General features: G+C 42.8%; 1 protein-coding gene across 3 annotated transcripts in view; it reads right to left on the bottom strand.

Moving 5' to 3' along the window:
* Positions 1–21,413, bottom strand: part of CTPS2 (CTP synthase 2) — an 848,459-nt gene that overhangs the window by 478,904 nt on the left and 348,142 nt on the right. For all 3 annotated transcript variants that reach the window (XM_063955808.1, XM_063955806.1, XM_063955807.1), the window contains one exon: positions 21,291–21,353. In XM_063955808.1, coding sequence (XP_063811878.1) covers positions 21,291–21,353 — 63 coding nt within the window. The remainder of the gene's footprint in view (positions 1–21,290; positions 21,354–21,413) is intronic.

The raw sequence follows: 21,413 nt of genomic DNA on the forward strand, positions 1-21,413 counted from the left end.
TTCCCTTCTCACAATTCTGCAGACTGAAGAGAAACTGCACGAGGGATGGAGACTTTCAAACCCAACTCGACACCTACTCACACAGGTTTTTGGACAGAGGTTATCCTCTGAAAACAATCAATAAAGCGAAAGAAAAAACAAATACCACACAGAGAGAAGATTTACTAAGATATCAACCTAAAGAGGAAGGCGCTCATCAACTGAACTTCATCACTACATTTAATGCTGGAGAGAAGAAGATCGAGGGAGCACTAAAAAGACACTGGCACATCCTCCAAATGGATAAAGTTCTTAATCCCATACTACCGGAAAGACCGAGAACCATTTACAGGAAAGCTAGAAACCTGAAAGACATCCTAGCACCAAGCCTACTAAAACCAACAGTGACGGAACCTACTGGCCCATGGCTTAAATCGACCGGATTTTTTAAATGCAACCACTGCTGCATCTGCAAATATGCACACAAGGATGGAAAGAAATTCAGCACCTCTAATTCGTCCAAAACATACAACATCAAGGATCTGATAAACTGCTCCACGAATTATGTAGTGTACTGTCTGGAATGCACATGTGGCCTAAAGTACATAGGCAAAACTAAGAGAACACTTCGCCTGAGAATTCAGGAGCACGTAAGAGCAATTAAAAACAGAATGGACAATCATTCAGTTCCAAAACACTTTAACAAAACTCACAACTCCAATCCGGATCAAATCACATTCAAAGCCATCGAACATATTAAAGTAGGACAGAGAGGCGGTGATAGAGACAAGAGACTGGCACAGAGAGAAATGTTCTGGATCCAAACACTTGGGACAATGATGCCAGATGGTCTCAATGAACACTACGAACTTACCCCCTTCCTATAAACCACTCCCCATTTTAAATCTCCTTTTTTCTTTCATGCGCTAACCACGTAAAGGTTTATATTTTATATTCTGTATGTATATTTTTATATCTTCATATATATATACAAAAATTTTTTTTATATATACATTTTTTGTACTTTTTAAACATCTTAGGAAAGTACAATTATAAGTATTTGCTCTAATAAGCCCTCCTGCACTATGTATTTTATGTATTTCATGCCTTCCGATATATTTATATTTATATTTATATATTTATATACTTATGTATGTTTTTATATTTATATTTATATTCATACACTCTTATGTATATATTTTAAATATCTCTATATAGTTATTTCCATATATATATATATATGCCTTCTTCACTATTACCCACTATCTATATATATGCCTTCTTCACTATCACCCACATTGCGAGAATTCCTTCTGTATATGACTGATGCACACGATGCTCCAACATCCATTACATGTAGCTGTCATGTATGGATTCCAACGTTGGAGCTCTGGTGCATCATCGTGGTGACAACAAGGAAACTATTTGACAATTGCAATCATGTTATTTAAGAAATCCCATGATGAAGCAAAAACACTCACCATGTTCAGTTAAATATTAATGATTTTTTGCTGTACATTTCACTCCTCTAAATATGCATGATTAAATGTAACATGCCGTATCCCTCTTAAATATACTATATGGTGATGTGACCTGCACCTAACACCTATATTTATTTACAAAATTGACATGAGCTATGATATAACATCCACGAGTGTGATTCCAGCAGGCAGATATGCGCAGCTGCACACTGACGACTTTATTTCTGTCTCTCAGAATTTAGAGACAAAGTATGGTAATATCACGGCGGCATCTCGAGTGCGCATGCGCGATAGCAGCGGACGCGCATGCGCAATGGAAACTTGTAGTTCCCACTTGTAGTTCTAGCACTCGGCAGCAAAAGCCACGCGAGATTTGAAATCCCGCACATGCGCAGTAGCGCTACGCGCGCGGCTGACGAGCGCGATCCAGTTTTGATAATGTGACCTACTTCTTAGTAAATATAAGGTGTGGGGATGCAGAGCAGACCACTATTGACCCCTGAGGAAGTCCCAGAGATGAACTAAGGGACGAAACGCGTTGGGCACCTACCGGCACTCCGCTCCTATCTGAGGAAATAACAGATAAGCTTATATGCACTTTTAAATTGTACGAGTCCATCTATATGTTTTTTGTCGTTTTATGTATTATTAAATGTCTTTTTTAAATAATACTACACTATCAGAGGCTTTTCCTTCCCATATGGGACTTTTTTAAAGGTATATAAGTCTGATGACGGAATGACGGCAGCATCTTTTTAATTCATTGCAACTCTAGATGTAAGTGCCTCATATAAATATACCTCCTCTATAGATCTCCTCTGAATACTGAGCTATATGGTGTTGCACCCCTAAGAAATGGTATTTAAGCACATTACCTAAGAAAAAAAGGGAACTAGCACACTGCCAGTAATATATTCATTTTTATTCATATATTTTTAATAAGCACTTACAGCACTTTCTCTGCACATATTCACTTTACTGCTAACTTTGCACAAAAATAGCACCAAGTCACTTTTCTAAGAGCAGTATATTGACACATTGTCTTGCATATACGTACAAACTCCACACCAATGCCTGGACGGATGGGAACGGAGAGTTAGTACGAGTAAGGAACATCCAGATGCAAAGACACCATAAACAAGGCGAATGTTCTGCATATGTCTGGTACGCATATTTTAACTATCACTTAAGGATTTGCAACGTTTTATTCACAAACACTGAAGGCGCAACTGATTTATCACTAGAACAAATTTGAAAACTAAGTTCCCTTGGGAATTGGACATTTTGAAATCTGGTTGCGACACCATTTAATCTGGGAGTGTTCTCTAAATAATTTAATAATTTGCTTTGCACTATTTCATGTGTAACTTATGATCTCCCATCTCAGGGATATCTGGTTATAGAATATTCAGGTTGTAGCGCTATCTGCACTTTTTGTACACAATTTACCTCGAATCCCACTGGCTAATAGCAGCTCCCACACGCACACAAATATGAGTTCCATGAGAACTACCCTAGGTAATACTAGAAATTTGATGTGTCAGCGAATATTCAATGAAGAACCAGTCGATAATGCCGTACACAGCACAAACGATCTAGATAAGAACTTTTGGGATCTGGAAAAATTACTTATAAAGGAAACAAAGGTGTGGTGGGACATTGCCGGCTTGGAGCAATACGTGAAGGTCGACAGGATACCAAGGGGTCTAAGACTGACCAAAACACCCACCTTCGGTCTCAACAATGTTGAATTTTCTTCAAATTGGGATAAGATCCTTCATGACTGCTCGATAAAGTTGATACAGCTCATCATTACCGAAAAAAAGAAAGAACTTGTGAATATAGAACTGGAACTAGATATGAAGGAAAGAGCCATGGAACCTTTGAAAAACGACGAAAACTATAGGATTAATGAAACGGTTCTGATCAAAAAGATAGAAAGAGTGGAAAAAGAAGTGATCCAAAGGAAGGAGAAAAAATTCCAGAGGGACAAACAGGACTACTGTAACGACAGGATAAAGCAATGGAATAGGAGTAAGAACACCAATGGAACTAGGAATAGAACGTATGAACAAAATTACTATAATAACAGACGAGAAGAGGGATGGTCAACCGTCCCATTCAAGCCACGAAGAATACCAACAAGAGGAACAAACACACCTAGGAACAGACCAACAACAACAAGGAATCGATACACAGCACTAAACAGACTAAATTCTGAAAGCGAGAGTGATTTTTTATCACCAACCACGCCTGCATGGAGGGACCGGTACAAGAGGAACTCCATCAAAGAGAGTATTCACACAGCTTCCCCCCTAAAAAGGTCCACAAGGGAAGAAGAAGAGGAAGAAGAGCAGGATGCTCTCAACGTAAGGAAAAGAAACCGGCAACAACTGTAGATACAGGAGAAAAAGAAAAAGGCATCTTTAACATCTCGGATAAAAAACTAACAGACCCAGAAATAACACTCTTAGGAAAAGGATTCTCTTTTGCCCCTACCGCAAAACCAAACAAGTTCCAATTATTCCTGGACTTGAACAAATTCGTTCGGAAATTGACCTTAAAGAGACACTTTCTCAAAAAGGAAACAGGCATGATAAAGAACTACGAGGAAACCATTAACAAATCGGGTTTGAAAACAAGCTCAAAATTCTACCCCTTAGAATCAAAAAGTAGCCAGATAGACCTGTTCTACGAACTTGTCAAAAAAGACCTATGTGAGGATGGTAACCAATTGAAGGTTAAGGAGAACCTCACCAATTTTGAGAAAAACGCACTTAAGACAATAAAGAATGATCCCAATATCGTCCTAAAACCCGCAGACAAGGGGGGCGGCCTGGTGATAATGAATAGAAAGGACTATGAGGAAGAGGCATACCGACTTCTGGGAGATGAGAATTCCTACAAGAAACTGGATAAGGATCCCACGGAATCCTTCGTGTCAGATTTAAGAACTATCTTGATAGAAGGCCTGAGATCAGGACTCATAAACAAAGATGAATACCAATACATGATCACAAACAATCCTATCATTCCGATCTTCTATTTTCTCCCCAAGATACATAAATGTCTCGCCAAACCTCCAGGCCGTCCCATAATAGCTGGAATCGACTCAGTCACAGCCAACATCTCAGAGTATGTAGAAATATTTCTACACAAATATGTTATAAACTTGGAGTCGTATGTAAAGGATACCACAGCGATATTGAATGACCTGAAGGATGTAAGATGGGAAGATGATTACCTATGGGTAACCATAGATGTTCAATCTCTCTACACATCAATAGAACACACCAAAGGGATTGAATCGTGCAGGGAATTCCTGCAGCATGATACAAATTTGGAAGAAGGCCATAAGGATTTTATTTGTCTTTTAATAAAGTTCATCCTCACTCACAATTATTTTAAATTTCTTAACGGATTTTACCTACAGACCTGCGGGACCGCGATGGGTACGGTTTTTGCTCCCAGTTTCGCCAACCTACACATGGGGTGCTGGGAGAAAAACCAGATATATAAGTGTAATGAGTACCATTCAAACATCATTTTATACCGCAGGTACATAGATGACATTCTGCTGATCTGGAAAGGGAGCGAAGAATCCTTTACTGATTTTTTCAAAACGATTTCTGCTAATGACTACAACTTAACCTTCACATACAAAGCACATAAGGTAGAAATAGAATATTTGGATCTAATACTCACATTGGAAGGCACGCAAATAATAACCAAGAACTACATCAAAGCAGTGGATAAAAATAGTTACCTGCACTTTAATAGTGGTCATCTAGAGAAGTGGAAAACCAATATTCCCTTCTCACAATTCTGCAGACTGAAGAGAAACTGCACGAGGGATGGAGACTTTCAAACCCAACTCGACACCTACTCACACAGGTTTTTGGACAGAGGTTATCCTCTGAAAACAATCAATAAAGCGAAAGAAAAAACAAATACCACACAGAGAGAAGATTTACTAAGATATCAACCTAAAGAGGAAGGCGCTCATCAACTGAACTTCATCACTACATTTAATGCTGGAGAGAAGAAGATCGAGGGAGCACTAAAAAGACACTGGCACATCCTCCAAATGGATAAAGTTCTTAATCCCATACTACCGGAAAGACCAAGAACCATTTACAGGAAAGCTAGAAACCTGAAAGACATCCTAGCACCAAGCCTACTAAAACCAACAGTGACGGAACCTACTGGCCCATGGCTTAAATCGACCGGATTTTTTAAATGCAACCACTGCTGCATCTGCAAATATGCACACAAGGATGGAAAGAAATTCAGCACCTCTAATTCGTCCAAAACATACAACATCAAGGATCTGATAAACTGCTCCACGAATTATGTAGTGTACTGTCTGGAATGCACATGTGGCCTAAAGTACATAGGCAAAACTAAGAGAACACTTCGCCTGAGAATTCAGGAGCACGTAAGAGCAATTAAAAACAGAATGGACAATCATTCAGTTCCAAAATACTTTAACAAAACTCACAACTCCAATCCGGATCAAATCACATTCAAAGCCATCGAACATATTAAAGTAGGACAGAGAGGCGGTGATAGAGACAAGAGACTGGCACAGAGAGAAATGTTCTGGATCCAAACACTTGGGACAATGATGCCAGATGGTCTCAATGAACACTACGAACTTACCCCCTTCCTATAAACCACTCCCCATTTTAAATCTCCTATTTTCTTTCATGCGCTAACCACGTAAAGGTTTATATTTTATATTCTGTATGTATATTTTTATATCTTCATATATATATACAAAAAAATTTTTTATATATACATTTTTTGTACTTTTTAAACATCTTAGGAAAGTACAATTATAAGTATTTGCTCTAATAAGCCCTCCTGCACTATGTATTTTATGTATTTCATGCCTTCCGATATATTTATATTTATATATTTATATACTTATGTATGTTTTTATATTTATATTTATATTCATACACTCTTATGTATATATTTTAAATATCTCTATATAGTTATTTCCATATATATATATATGCCTTCTTCACTATTACCCACTATCTATATATATGCCTTCTTCACTATCACCCACATTGCGAGAATTCCTTCTGTATATGACTGATGCACACGATGCTCCAACATCCATTACATGTAGCTGTCATGTATGGATTCCAACGTTGGAGCTCTGGTGCATCATCGTGGTGACAACAAGGAAACTATTTGACAATTGCAATCATGTTATTTAAGAAATCCCATGATGAAGCAAAAACACTCACCATGTTCAGTTAAATATTAATGATTTTTTGCTGTACATTTCACTCCTCTAAATATGCATGATTAAATGTAACATGCCGTATCCCTCTTAAATATACTATATGGTGATGTGACCTGCACCTAACACCTATATTTATTTACAAAATTGACATGAGCTATGATATAACATCCACGAGTGTGATTCCAGCAGGCAGATATGCGCAGCTGCACACTGACGACTTTATTTCTGTCTCTCAGAATTTAGAGACAAAGTATGGTAATATCACGGCGGCATCTCGAGTGCGCATGCGCGATAGCAGCGGACGCGCATGCGCAATGGAAACTTGTAGTTCCCACTTGTAGTTCTAGCACTCGGCAGCAAAAGCCATGCGAGATTTGAAATCCCGCACATGCGCAGTAGCGCTACGCGCGCGGCTGACGAGCGCGATCCAGTTTTGATAATGTGACCTACTTCTTAGTAAATATAAGGTGTGGGGATGCAGAGCAGACCACTATTGACCCCTGAGGAAGTCCCAGAGATGAACTAAGGGACGAAACGCGTTGGGCACCTACCGGCACTCCGCTCCTATCTGAGGAAATAACAGATAAGCTTATATGCACTTTTAAATGGTACGAGTCCATCTATATGTTTTTTGTCGTTTTATGTATTATTAAATGTCTTTTTTAAATAATACTACACTATCAGAGGCTTTTCCTTCCCATATGGGACTTTTTTAAAGGTATATAAGTCTGATGACGGAATGACGGCAGCATCTTTTTAATTCATTGCAACTCTAGATGTAAGTGCCTCATATAAATATACCTCCTCTATAGATCTCCTCTGAATACTGAGCTATATGGTGTTGCACCCCTAAGAAATGGTATTTAAGCACATTACCTAAGAAAAAAAGGGAACTAGCACACTGCCAGTAATATATTCATTTTTATTCATATATTTTTAATAAGCACTTACAGCACTTTCTCTGCACATATTCACTTTACTGCTAACTTTGCACAAAAATAGCACCAAGTCACTTTTCTAAGAGCAGTATATTGACACATTGTCTTGCATATACGTACAAACTCCACACCAATGCCTGGACGGATGGGAACGGAGAGTTAGTACGAGTAAGGAACATCCAGATGCAAAGACACCATAAACAAGGCGAATGTTCTGCATATGTCTGGTACGCATATTTTAACTATCACTTAAGGATTTGCAACGTTTTATTCACAAACACTGAAGGCGCAACTGATTTATCACTAGAACAAATTTGAAAACTAAGTTCCCTTGGGAATTGGACATTTTGAAATCTGGTTGCGACACCATTTAATCTGGGAGTGTTCTCTAAATAATTTAATAATTTGCTTTGCACTATTTCATGTGTAACTTATGATCTCCCATCTCAGGGATATCTGGTTATAGAATATTCAGGTTGTAGCGCTATCTGCACTTTTTGTACACAATATATATATATATATATAAGAAATGTGGCTCCTAGAACCCCAACACTGGACCATGGGTTTAACTGGTCAGGGAAACAGTACTAGAGGGGTCTCGCCAAACTGTGCTTGTACAGCGTGCCTGATTTGTAAATGACTATTAAAAAATGCTGTGTTAGGCAGCCCAAATTCCTCCTAAATTGAGCAAAGGATTTAAAGACACCCTCCATGTAAATTTTGTCCCAAAGAGGAAACCCTGTGAAAAGTCCAAATATTATTGGAGAAGAGTTTAGAAATTTTAGGGTAGAAACTATTAAACAGGACAAATCCTCGTCCATATCTGACCAGTTAAACAAGGTGTGAGTACAACAACTGAATCCACTGAATGATTCAAGGCCCAAAGCAAATTTACATACTGTATAACCACCCATAAATAGCCACTATGAGCGTGGCTACATCTGAAATAGCAGATTACAATTCCTCTAATGTGAATGGAACTTCCAGGACCTCAATAGCTTCCTGAAAGAGGCATGGTAACGTAACCTCAGCCAAATATTCCTGTAGTTAGGAGGCAGTGTAGGAGAGGCCTATAAGTTAGAATAATACTATTGTCAAACTCGAAAAATATTGTAATACATATGCCTTGTACTAACCCCATGCACATGCCCGCTGCTCGTGCACTCAGTCCTCCGTTCGTGCACATATCCGCAATTTGCATAGGATCGCTCCGGCGATCATGAGCGTGATATGGGTATTTACGGCGGAGTTTGTGAGCGCGTAGAGGGTTATTAGAACATTACATATTTAACCCAAATAGTGCACATTGTACACATAGCCCCCTGCACCACATCAGAAAGAAATAGATGTTTAAAATGATAACAGAACAAAGGGATTCACCTTTACAGGATAGGAGGGGACAGAACAAGGTTACAAGGTGGTGTTTGGTATCCAGCAGTAGGGTATTTTAAGGGAAACATTCTGGTGTTGGTTTGAGAAAGATCGCTTGTTCCTGCGTATAGTTATGTGCAAAAGTAGAATATGAACATTAACTGTGTTTACTGTATATTATGTATGCGGGGGGAATCCAGAGGAGACCACCCACAAGAGCAGTTGAGAAAGACATAGCCCACCTTTTCAAATCAACCTATGACCTCTCCCGTAATGAAAAGGTACATATCTGTGTCCAATAGACAAAGGGATTACAGTGACCATTGTATTGTTTTGGATGAAGTGAATAAAGAGAGCTTGCAGCAGGCTTGGAGACACAAGACTTTGAACGCTATCTGTATGACCAGCGGAGGACCGACTTGGGTTGCGCTTGCGAACATTCTCACGTATGTACATTCTCTGTAGCCATTATTCTGTTTAGATTTACTTGTTAGCCTGTAGTGTATAATTTGTATTGTTTACCTTTAGGAACAAATCCACAGTGGCCTTAGAACCCTGTGGTTTCAACTACAAAACTGTGTTGTGCCTTCACTTTCCTGCAAGGGTTTTAAAGTAGATTTATCTGTATAAGGTGTATAAGCATTGATAAGGTGTACGCACTGCGGGTACTTTGTACCGCCAGCGCTACATAAGGTTTAAAGGTATTACATCATTACAGTACTTTGCTGTTAAGGGTTTAAAGTGTAAGCATATCATTACATTGTATCATTAACAAGGTTTAAAGGTTATCAAGTGTGTGAGCTCGCTGTGTGTACTCTGTACACTCAGCGCGGCGTGTGTACGCCAAGTGCGTACCTCGTGCAGGACTTTGTACGCAAATAGCGTACAAAGTGTGTAGCACGTGTATTCCGCCTAGCGGCCATAGCGGCTCCACGGTAATAGTGTATTTAGAGGTATAGCTTTGCGGTCTAAGATAATATCGACATTATCACTATAGATAAAACTCGGCAATATCTGCCTAGAGTAACAGAGAGCCCGCTGTGAGTTAAGAATAACTGGAATAGACCTGCTACCGGAGTCATCTCTAGCAATGGGGCACTCCAGATGGTCAACAAAGCACACTGAGACGCTGTAGGGAGCGAGTGTGCAAGTGCAGGACAGAGTCGGGTGCTGGGAGCAAACTGCAGCAAGAGGTCCAGACTCACAAGTATCATTAGCATTACTGTATTGAGTGTTTTCCATTGATATACTTTTACACATTGTATTATCTATGACTGTTCTGTTGTTAAATCTTGGTTCTCTCCACAGATAGGCTTTAATACCATATTGTATTGCATTTTTTGTATTGTTTTCTGAAGGTAACAGGGAGTCAGACGTTACAAACAAAATGGGTGGGGCCGTGATTGAGAATCTCACTCAGTGCATGTCGTGTAAGATGTATGCGCACCTGGAGCAACCATCCCAGTGTGAATACATTTGCATGAGGTGTGTGCGAATGGATGCTCTGGAAGCCCAGGTAACTGATCTAGAGCAAAACGTTACGCAACTGAGGGATATTCACAATCTCGAGCAAAGCTTAGATAGAACGGTGAATGAGTTACAGGGGAAACACACCGGTAGAGGAGGACGAGGACAATCAGATAGCCAGCTGGGTCACGGTTAGAAGGAAGAAGAGGGTGAGACAAAACATCTCCGATCAGCCAAACCCCAATAAATTCACCCAATTGGACGAGGATTCTGGGGATGACAGTGAGGAAATGATGGAGCTGGAGGATACCGTTCCCTCTAGCAACTGGAGGAGCGGTCCCTCCGGCGCAAAGGGGATAAGAGAAAGCAAAGTGCCTATTCAGATTGTGGTGGTAGGGGACTCTATCATCAGGAAGACAGACAGGGCAATCTGCTACCGAGACCGTGATCGCCGTACAGTTTGTTGTCTCCCGGGTGCTCCGGTACGACACATTGCGGACCGGGTAGAAAGATTGTTGGGAGGTGCAGGGAAAGACCCGGCGGTCTTGGTGCACGTTGACACCAATGACAAAGTTAGTGGCAGGTGGGATGTCCTTAAGAAAGATTATAGGAACCTAGGCCAGAAACTAAAGGCAAGTACATCTAGGGTAATATTCTCTGAAATATTACCAGTGCCATGCGCTAGTCCAGGGAGGCAGAGGGAGATTAGAGAGGTTAATGTGTGGTTTAGAGACTGGTGTAGGAAAGAAGGATTTGTGTTCTTGGAACACTGGGCGTCAGGCGCCATCTTTTTTGTCACGACGGATTGCACCTGAATGAGGAGGGGGCAGCAGTGCAGGGGGAAAAGATGGTTAGAAGGTTAAACTAGGTGCCTTGGGGGAGGGACAAGAAAGAATTAGTGGGACAACTAGAGACAGTAGAAAAGAGGGCTGTATAAAGTATAATGGGGATGGAGAGGGGGGGAGGAGAAAAATAGTCAGCAATGGTAAATTAAGGAAGACTCAACTTCCTAAGGAAACGTCTAAAAATAAACTTGCAGTTCAGGGAAGTACTAAACTTAAGTGTATGCTTGCAAATGCAAGAAGCCTAACAAGTAAAATGGGGGAATTAGAAACGATTACACTTAATGACCAATTTGATAGGCATTACAGAGACATGGTGGGATGATTCCCACGACTGGGCAGCAAACATGGAAGGGTACACCCTCTTCAGGAGAGATAGGATTAATAAAAAAGGAGGGGATGTTTGTCTTTATGTTAAGCCATTCTTAAAACCTTATGTAAAGGGGTCATTTACGAGGGGACTGGAGATAACGTGGAATCATTATGGGTTGAGATTTCGAGTGGGGGTAAAGATACAAAAAAGCTTTTAATAGGGACATGCTACAAACACGCCAGATATTAGTGTGTCTGACGAATTGCAACTCTGGCAGCAAATCGAAAAAGATGCAGGAATGGGGGAGGTCATTATCATAGGGGACTTTAATTACCCAGATATAAATTGGAACACCGAAACAGTAAATACACTTAGGGGAAACAGGTTTTTAAACATGCTAAAAGATAATTACTTGTCCCAGGTAATCGAGGAACCAACTAGACATAGGACTATACTGGACCTAGTACTAACTAATAATACAGAGATATTATCAAATGCTAAAGTAGGCTAGACCTTGGGAAATAGCAATCATAATAAGACTTTTAACTTTAGAAAAGCTAATTTGAACTTGCTGAAACAAGCAATGAAGGACATTAATTGGGAAATTGTTTTTCATAGTAGGAATACGGCTGAAATTTGTTCATTCCCAAGGTTAACAAAAACAGTAGGTAGTAAATCCAAACCGATGTGGATTAATGAGTAGGTCAAAGAACAAATGGATAAAAAGAGGCAAGCTTTCAAAGCATTTAAGTCTGATGGGAAGGTGGAATCATTCCAGTTCTATAGGGAATGTTACAAAAAAAAATGCAAAAAAGAAATAAGGGCAGCCAAAATAGAAAACGAAAAACAAATAGCAAAGGAAAGTAAAACAAACCCCCAAAAGTTCTTTAAGTATATAAATGGTAAAAGGTTAAAATAGGAGAATATTGGACCACTAAAGGGCGAGTTGGATGTCTTGATTAATGATGATAGGGAAAAAGCTGATTTACTGAAAAAATTATTTTCATCAGTATTCACGAGAAAGGACTGGTTGACGGAAAAAGTGCACAACATAAGCAATAAAAACGACCCGTTGCTAAGTACTTGGTTAAACGAGGAAGTAGCCCGGGAGAGACTAAGTAAAATTAAGATAAATAAGTCTCCTGGGCCGGATGGACTATACCCCAGGGATCTTATAGAACTTAACTCAGAGCTATCGAAGCCCCTATATTTGATTTTCAGAGAGTGAATTATATCAGGAATGATACCGAAGGACTGGCGTATAGCAGAGGTAGTCCCAATATTTAAAAAGGGAATTAAAATTCATCCCGGCAACTATAGACCGGTAAGTTTGACATCTATATTGGGGAAAATACTGGAAGATATATTAAGGGATAGTATACTAGACCACTTAGATAACTCCAAGGTTATTAATAGGAACCAATATGGTTTTGTGAAGGACAGGTCATGTCAAACTAACTTAATAAGCTTCTACAAGAAAGTGAGCAATATTGAACAGGGTAAAGCAGTGGATGTGGTCTTTTTGGACTTTGCTAAGGCCTTTGACAAAGTCCCACATAAGAGACTTATTTTCAAATTGAGAGAGCTTGGCGTGGGAAACACTATTTGTACTTGGATAAGTACAGTAATTGGCTGTACAACAGAAAACAGCGATTAAGGATTAATGGGATGTGCTCTGAATGGGCCTCAGTGCTTAGTGGAATACCGCAGGGTTCAGTACTCGGGCCATTGCTGTTTAACATATTCATTAATGACCTAGGAGTGGGCCTAGAAAGCATTGTTTCAATTTTTGCAGATGATACTACTGTAAATTGTGTTGAATAATTAATTCAGACAAGGATGTTGAGTCTCTACGGAATGATTAATCTAGACTGGAGGTCTGGGCAGACAAATGGAGAATGAGGTTCAATATCGAAAAATTTAAAGTTATGCACTTTGAGACTAAGAACAATCAGGCAGCCTATAAATTAAATGGGGAAAATGTAAGGATAACGGTAGTTGAAAAGGATTTGGGTGTGCTCACAGATAATAGACTTAGCAGTACGCAATGTGAAAATGTAGCAACAAAAGCAAATAAGGTGTTAGCATGCATAAAACGAGGAAAGGAGACAAGGTATGAGAGTATAATCCTGCCACTGTATGAATCATTGGCACGGCCACACCTGGAATATTGTGTACATTTCTGGGCACCGCACTATAAAAAAGATATCTTGGAACTCGAAAGGGTTCAGAGGCGAGCCACCAAACTGGTTAAGGGGTTAGAGGCACTGAATTATGAGGAAAGACTGACAAGGTTAGATATGTTTACACTGGAAAAAGAGGCGGCTGACAGGGGACATTATTAATATTTATAAATACATTGTTGAACTCGACAATCAATCCTACTCCACCAGCTCGCTGCCTAAGTGTCATTCTTAACTCTGAACTGTCCTGTGGGCCTGATTAAGGTTGGATTGCAAATTCTGCTACGTAGCACAATTTGCAATCCATGAGATCGCATGCTGGGGCCACGCATCGCAGGGCAAGGCCGGCCAGGATGCTGACCGCCGCCGCTACCCCCCCCCCCTCCCTTTATCAAACAAAAATTGCAATCACATTGCAATTTCTGCTTGATAGCAAAGATTAAGGTTTCCTACTGCCGGCGCAGCTTTGCTGCACCAGCAGGAGACCCGTCGTCATCTTTCCGATCATGGCGGCTGCGTGTGACGACATTCATTTGATTAACACCGCCCCCGCAATGATCTGTCTCCGCCTAGGAGGTTGGATCGCGTTTTGCGATTCAACCTGAATCAGCCCCTTTGTCCACATTCAATCTGTCTCAAAATAATGTTACATGCATATAAAAAACATATCCAAAAAATAACCATTCTGAATGCAGCTGCAAGGCTAATTTTCCTTGCTAGACATTCAACGTCTGCGGATCTGCTCTTTGAGCCCCTCCATTGGTTTCCTGTATTCTACCGTACTCAAAATTAAAAAAAAATTACTCACACACAAGGCAAGTAACCAAATTGTAAATCTCTTTGCTTATCTCAAAATATCTTCCAACCTGACCTATTTGCTCTTCACAAGATCTACGCCTCTCACCTACACTCATTATTCACTCCCATCCACGACTACAGGACTTTCTTCAGGCTGCACCAACTCTGCGGAATGCCCTCCCATGCACAATGAGACTCTCCTCTAGTCTCCAAACATTCAAGTGTTCCCTGAAAACTCACCTCTTCATGCAAGCTTATCACATTCCAGAACCACCCACATAACCTTCATAAACTTTCCTATGCAATTACTTCCCCACTGTACAGTCCACACATATCCTGACATATTTCCTCATTCTTTCACTTTGCCATCTTCCTGACCCCTGACCAACATTGCTGTGTGACCATATAATATAGCCCATCAAAAACCTTTGTAATCCGGTGGAACATTATGCAATAAAAAAACACCTATTCTTAATTCTTATTTCTTTATAGATTGTAAGCTTTTGAGCAAGTCCTTACTATGACTGTTATTACCCAGTTTTGTTTCATCACAATTGTTTCCAAAAGTAAAGCGCAGCAGAAATTCCTGAGCTATATAACTATTAATAAATAAACCTGCTGATATCTTCAGCCCTGATAAAACAAATAATAAGAATTTACTCACCAGTAATTCTATTTCTCGTAGTCCGTAGTGGATGCTGGAAACTCCGTAAGGACCATGGGGAATAGACGGGCTCCGCAGGAGACTGGGCACTCTAAAAGAAAGATTAGGTACTATCTGGTGTGCACTGGCTCCTCCCTCTATGCACCTCCTCCAGACCTCAGTTAAGGAAACTGTGCCCGGAAGAGCTGACACAACAAGGAAAGGATTTGGAATCCAGGGTAAGACTCATACCAGCCACACCAATCACACTGTACAACTTGTGATAACCATACCCAGTTAACAGTATGAACAACAACTGAGCCTCAGTAACAGATGGCTCATAACAATAACCCTTTAGTTAAGCAATAACTATATACATGTATTGCAGAGAGTCCGCACTTGGGACGGGCGCCCAGCATCCACTACGGACTACGAGAAATAGAATTACCGGTGAGTAAATTCTTATTTTCTCTGACGTCCTAGTGGATGCTGGGAACTCCGTAAGGACCATGGGGATTATACCAAAGCTCCCAAACGGGCGGGAGAGTGCGGATGACTCTGCAGCACCGAATGAGCAAAAGCAAGGTCCTTCTCAGCCAGGGTATCAAACTTGTAGAACTTAGCAAATGTGTTTGAACCCGACCAAGTAGCAGCTCGGCAAAGCTGTAAAGCCGAGACCCCTCGGGCAGCCGCCCAAGAAGAGCCCACCTTCCTTGTGGAATGGGCTTTTACTGATTTAGGATGCGGTAACCCTGCCGCAGAATGAGCTTGCTGAATCGTGTTACAGATCCAGCGCGCAATAGTTTGCTTTGAAGCCGGAGCACCCAGTTTGTTGGGTGCATGCAGGATAAACAGCGAGTCAGTTTTCCTGACTCCAGCCGTCCTGGCTACATAGATTTTCAAAGCCCTGACTACATCAAGTAACCTGGAGGCCCCCAAGTCCCGAGTAGCCGCAGGCACCACAATAGGCTGGTTCAAAAGAAACGCTGATACCACCTTAGGGAGAAATTGGGGACGAGTCCTCAACTCTGCCCTGTCCATATGAAAGATCAGATATGGGCTTTTACATGACAAAGCCGCCAATTCTGACACACGCCTAGCTGAAGCTAAGGTCAACAGCATGACCACCTTCCATGTGAGATACTTTAGCTTCACGGTCTTAAGTGGCTCAAACCAGTGTGATTTCAGGAAATCTAACACAACGTTAAGATCCCAAGGTGCCACTGGAGGCACAAAAGGGGGCAGAATATGCAGCACTCCCTTAACAAACGTCTGAACTTCAGGCAGTGAATCCAGTTCTTTTTGAAAGAAAATAGATAGGGCCGAAATCTGGACCTTTATGGACCCCAATTTTAGGCCCATAGTCACCCCTGACTGTAGGAAGTGCAGAAATCGACCCAGCTGGAATTCCTCTGTTGGGGCCTTCCTGGCCTCACACCAACAACATATTTCCGCCATATGCGGTGATAATGCTTTGCTGTCACATCCTTCCTAGCTTTTATCAACGTAGGAATCACTTCATCCGGAATGCCCTTTTCCGTTAGGATCCGGCGTTCAACCGCCATGCCGTCAAACGCAGCCGCGGTAAGTCTTGGAACAGACAGGGCCCCTGCTGTAACAGGTCCTGTCTGAGAGGCAGAGGCCATGGGTCCTCTGAGATCATTTCTTGTAGTTCTGGGTACCAAGTTCTTCTTGGCCAATCCGGAACGATGAGTATAGTTCTTACTCCTCTCTTTCTTACTATCCTCAGTACCTTGGGTATGAGAGGAAGAGGAGGGAACACATAAACCGACTGGTACACCCACGGTGTCACTAGTGCGTCCACAGCTATCGCCTGAGGGTCCCGTGACCTGGCGCAATATTTTTTTAGCTTTTTGTTGAGGCGGGACGCCATCATGTCCACCTGTGGCAGTTCCCAACGATTTACAATCTGTGTGAAGACTTCTTGATGAAGTCCCCACTCTCCCGGGTGGAGGTCGTGCCTGCTGAGGAAGTCTGCTTCCCAGTTGTCCACTCCCGGAATGAACACTGCTGACAGTGCTAGCACGTGATTCTCCGCCCATCGAAGAATCCTTGTGGCTTCTGCCATTGCCATCCTGCTTCTTGTGCCGCCCTGGTGGTTTACATGGGCGACCGCCGTGATGTTGTCTGACTGAATCAGTACTGATTGGTTTTGAAGCAGGGGCTCTGCTTGACTCAGGGCGTTGTAGATGGCCCTTAGTTCCAATATATTTATGTGTAGAGAAGTCTCCAGACTTGACCACTGTCCTTGGAAGTTTCTTCCCTGAGTGACTGCCCCCCATCCTCGGAGGCTTGCATCCGTGGTCACCAGGACCCAGTCCTGTATGCCGAACCTGCGTCCCTCGAGAAGATGAGCACTCTGCAGCCACCACAGCAGAGACACCCTGGCCCTTGGGGACAGGGTGATCAACCGATGCATCTGAAGATGTGATCCGGACCATTTGTCCAACAGATCCCACTGAAAGATCCTTGCATGGAACCTGCCGAAGGGAATTGCTTCGTAAGAAGCCACCATCTTTCCCAGGACTCGCGTGCAGTGATGCACCGACACCTGTTTTGGTTTCAGGAGGTCCCTGACCAGAGATGACAATTCCTGGGCCTTCTCCTCCGGGAGAAACACCTTCTTCTGTTCTGTGTCCAGAATCATGCCCAGGAAAAGCAGATGCGTCGTAGGAATCAGCTGCGACTTTGGGATATTCAGAATCCAGCCGTGCTGTTGCAACACTTCCTGAGAGAGTGCTACGCTGACCAACAACTGCTCTTTGGACCTCGCCTTTATGAGGAGATCGTCCAAGTACGGGATAATTATAACTCCCTTTCTTCGAAGGAGTATCATCATTTCGGCCATTACCTTGGTAAATATTCTCGGAGCCGTGGAGAGACCAAACGGCAACGTCTGGAATTGGTAATGACAGTTCTGTACCATAAACCTGAGGTACTCCTGGTGAGGTGGGTAAATGGGGACATGCAAGTAAGCATCCTTGATGTCCAGCGACACCATAAAATCCCACTCTTCCAGGCTTGCAATAACCGCCCTGAGCGATTCCATTTTGAACTTGAACTTCTTTATATAAGTGTTCAAGGATTTTAAATTCAGGATGGGTCTCACCGAACCGTCCGGTTTCGGTACCACAAACATTGTGGAATAGTAACCCCTGCCCTGTTGAAGGAGGGGGACCTTGATTATCACCTGCTGGAGGTACAGCTTGTGAATTGCCGCCAGTACTACCTCCCTTTCCCTGGGAGCAGCTGGCAAGGCTGATTTGAGGTAACGGCGAGGGGGAGTCGCCTCGAACTCCAGCTTGTATCCCTGAGATACAATTTGTACAGCCCAGAGATCCACTTGTGAGCGAACCCACTGGTTGCTGAAGTTTCGGAGACGCGCCCCCACCGCACCTGGCTCCACCTGTGGAGCCCCAACATCATGCGGTGGACTTAGTGGAAGCAGGGGAGGATTTTTGTTCCTGGGAACTGGCTGCCTGGTGCAGCTTCTTTCCTCTACCCTTGCCTCTGGCCAGAAAGGATGCTCCTCTGACCCGCTTGCCTTTCTGAGGCCGAAAGGACTGCATTTGATAATACGGTGCTTTCTTAGGCTGTGAGGGAACCTGAGGTATAAAAGTCGACTTCCCAGCAGTTGCTGTGGATACGAGGTCCGAGAGACCGTCCCCAAATAATACCTCACCCTTATAAGGCAAAACCTCCTGTGTTTTTTAGAATCAGCATCACCTGTCCACTGCCGAGTCCATAATACTCTCCTGGCAGAAATGGACATTGCATTAATTCTAGATGCCAGCAGGCAAATGTCCCTCTGTGCATCCCTCATATATAAGACAACGTCTTTTATATGTTTGATGGTTAGCAAAATAGTATCCCTGTCGAGGGAATCAATGTTGTCTGACAGGGTATCAGTCCATGCTGCTGCAGCACTACACATCCAGGCTATAGCAATAGCAGGTCTCAGTAGAGTACCAGAGTGTGTATACACAGACTTCAGGATAGCTTCCTGCTTTCTATCCGCAGGATCCTTTAGGGCGGCCGTATCCTGAGACGGCAGTGCCACCCTTTTAGATAAGCGTGTTAGCGCCTTGTCCACCCTAGGGGATGTTTCCCAACGTAACCTATCCATTGGCGGGAAAGGGTACGCCATCAGTAACCTCTTAGAAATCACTAGTTTCTTATCAGGGGAACTCCATGCTTCTTCACACAAATCATTTAATTCATCAGATGGGGGAAAAGTCACTGGCTGCTTTTTCTCCCCAAACATAATACCCCTTTTGGTCGTAACCGGGTAAATATCAGAAATGTGCAATACATCTTTCATTGCAGTAATCATGCATCGGATGGCTTTTGTAGACTGTACATTTGTCTCATCCTCATCTACACTGGAGTCAGACTCCGTGTCGACATCTGTGTCTACCATCTGAGCTAGCGGGCGTTTATGAGCCCCTGACGGCTTCTGAGTCGCCTGGGCAAGCGCGGGCTGAGACCCCGGCTGTCCCAAGGCTGCTGCGTCATCGAACCTTTTATGTAAGGAGTTGACACTGTCGGTTAAGACCTTCCACATATCCATCTAATCAGGTGTCGGCCCCGTCGGGGGCGACGCCACATGTATCTGCCCCTGCTCCGCCTCCACGTAACCCTCCTCATCAAACATGTCGACACAGCCGTACCGACACACCGCACACACACACAGGGAATGCTCAGACTGAGGACAGGACCCCACAAAGTCCTTTGGGGAGACAGAGAGAGAGTATGCCAGCACACACCACAGCGCTATATAACACAGGGATTTACACTGCTAATAAGTGATTTTCCCAATAGCTGCTTGTTTGTATCGATTTGCGCCTAAATTTATGTGCCGCCCCTCTCTTTTTAACCCGTCTTGTACCTGGATACTGCAGGGGAGAACCTGGGGAGCGTGCTTCCAGCGGAGCTGTGAAGGGAAAATGGCGCTGGTGTGCTGAGGAAGAAGGCCCCGCCCCCTCAGCGGCGGGCTTCTGTCCCGCGTTTTCTGTAACTTAATGGCGGGGTTTTTTACACATATACAGTTAACTGACTGTATTATGTGTATTTTATGCCAAAAGGTAATATAATTGCTGCCCAGGGCGCCCCCCCCCCCCCTTCCCCCAGCGCCCTACAGTGACCGGAGTGTGTGGTGTGCTGTGGGAGCAATGGCGCACAGCTGCAGTGCTGTGCGCTACCTTAATAAAGACAGGAGTCTTCTGCCGCCGATTTCATCATTCTTCTTCTGTCTTCTGGCTCTGCAAGGGGGACGGCGGCGCGGCTCCGGGAACGGACAATCGAGGTCAGGCCCTGTGTTCGAACCCTCTGGAGCTAATGGTGTCCAGTAGCCTAAGAAGCACAAGCTAGCTGCAAGCAGGTAGGTTTGCTTCTCTCCCCTCAGTCCCACGTAGCAGTGAGTATGTTGCCAGCAGATCTCACTGAAAATAAAAACCTAACAAATACTTTCTTTTCTAGCAAGCTCAGGAGAGCCCACTAGGTGCATCCAGCTCTGGCCGGGCACAGATTCTAACTGAGGTCTGGAGGAGGGGCATAGAGGGAGGAGCCAGTGCACACCAGATAGTACCTAATCTTTCTTTTAGAGTGCCCAGTCTCCTGCGGAGCCCGTCTATTCCCCATGGTCCTTACGGAGTTCCCAGCATCCACTAGGACGTCAGAGAAAAATACATAATTTAGTCCCCCTATCAGCCTTACCACTTGCATTGTTTGTACCTTGTAGAAGACAGACGGGGTTCTCCCAGTTTAGCCCTATTCTGTGCAATACAATCCAGCTCCTTTGTGAGATCATTCAAGACTGATCTAGCCGAAGCCATTGAAAATGTTAAAAGTAATTGATCCCTCAGTTACCTTATCACTCCACTGATTTCTTTTAGACATCAAACCACTGTGTAAAACCCCTAGCATGAGCCATGCTCTTTGATGTGAGAATGTGTGATATGTTGCTACTGTACATTAAATAATACAAGACCTCACCTTTCTGGTTCAAACAATTCCTTGCAATTTCCACCACTGCTAACTGCATCCCCAGACACACTCCTGAAACACAGATTTTAAATAAAACAAATATTTTAAAATTAAAAGGTAACTTTAAGATAT

This window comes from Pseudophryne corroboree, chromosome 2 (genome assembly GCF_028390025.1).
Source record: "Pseudophryne corroboree isolate aPseCor3 chromosome 2, aPseCor3.hap2, whole genome shotgun sequence".
In the NCBI taxonomy this organism is placed as follows: Eukaryota; Metazoa; Chordata; class Amphibia; order Anura; family Myobatrachidae; genus Pseudophryne; species Pseudophryne corroboree.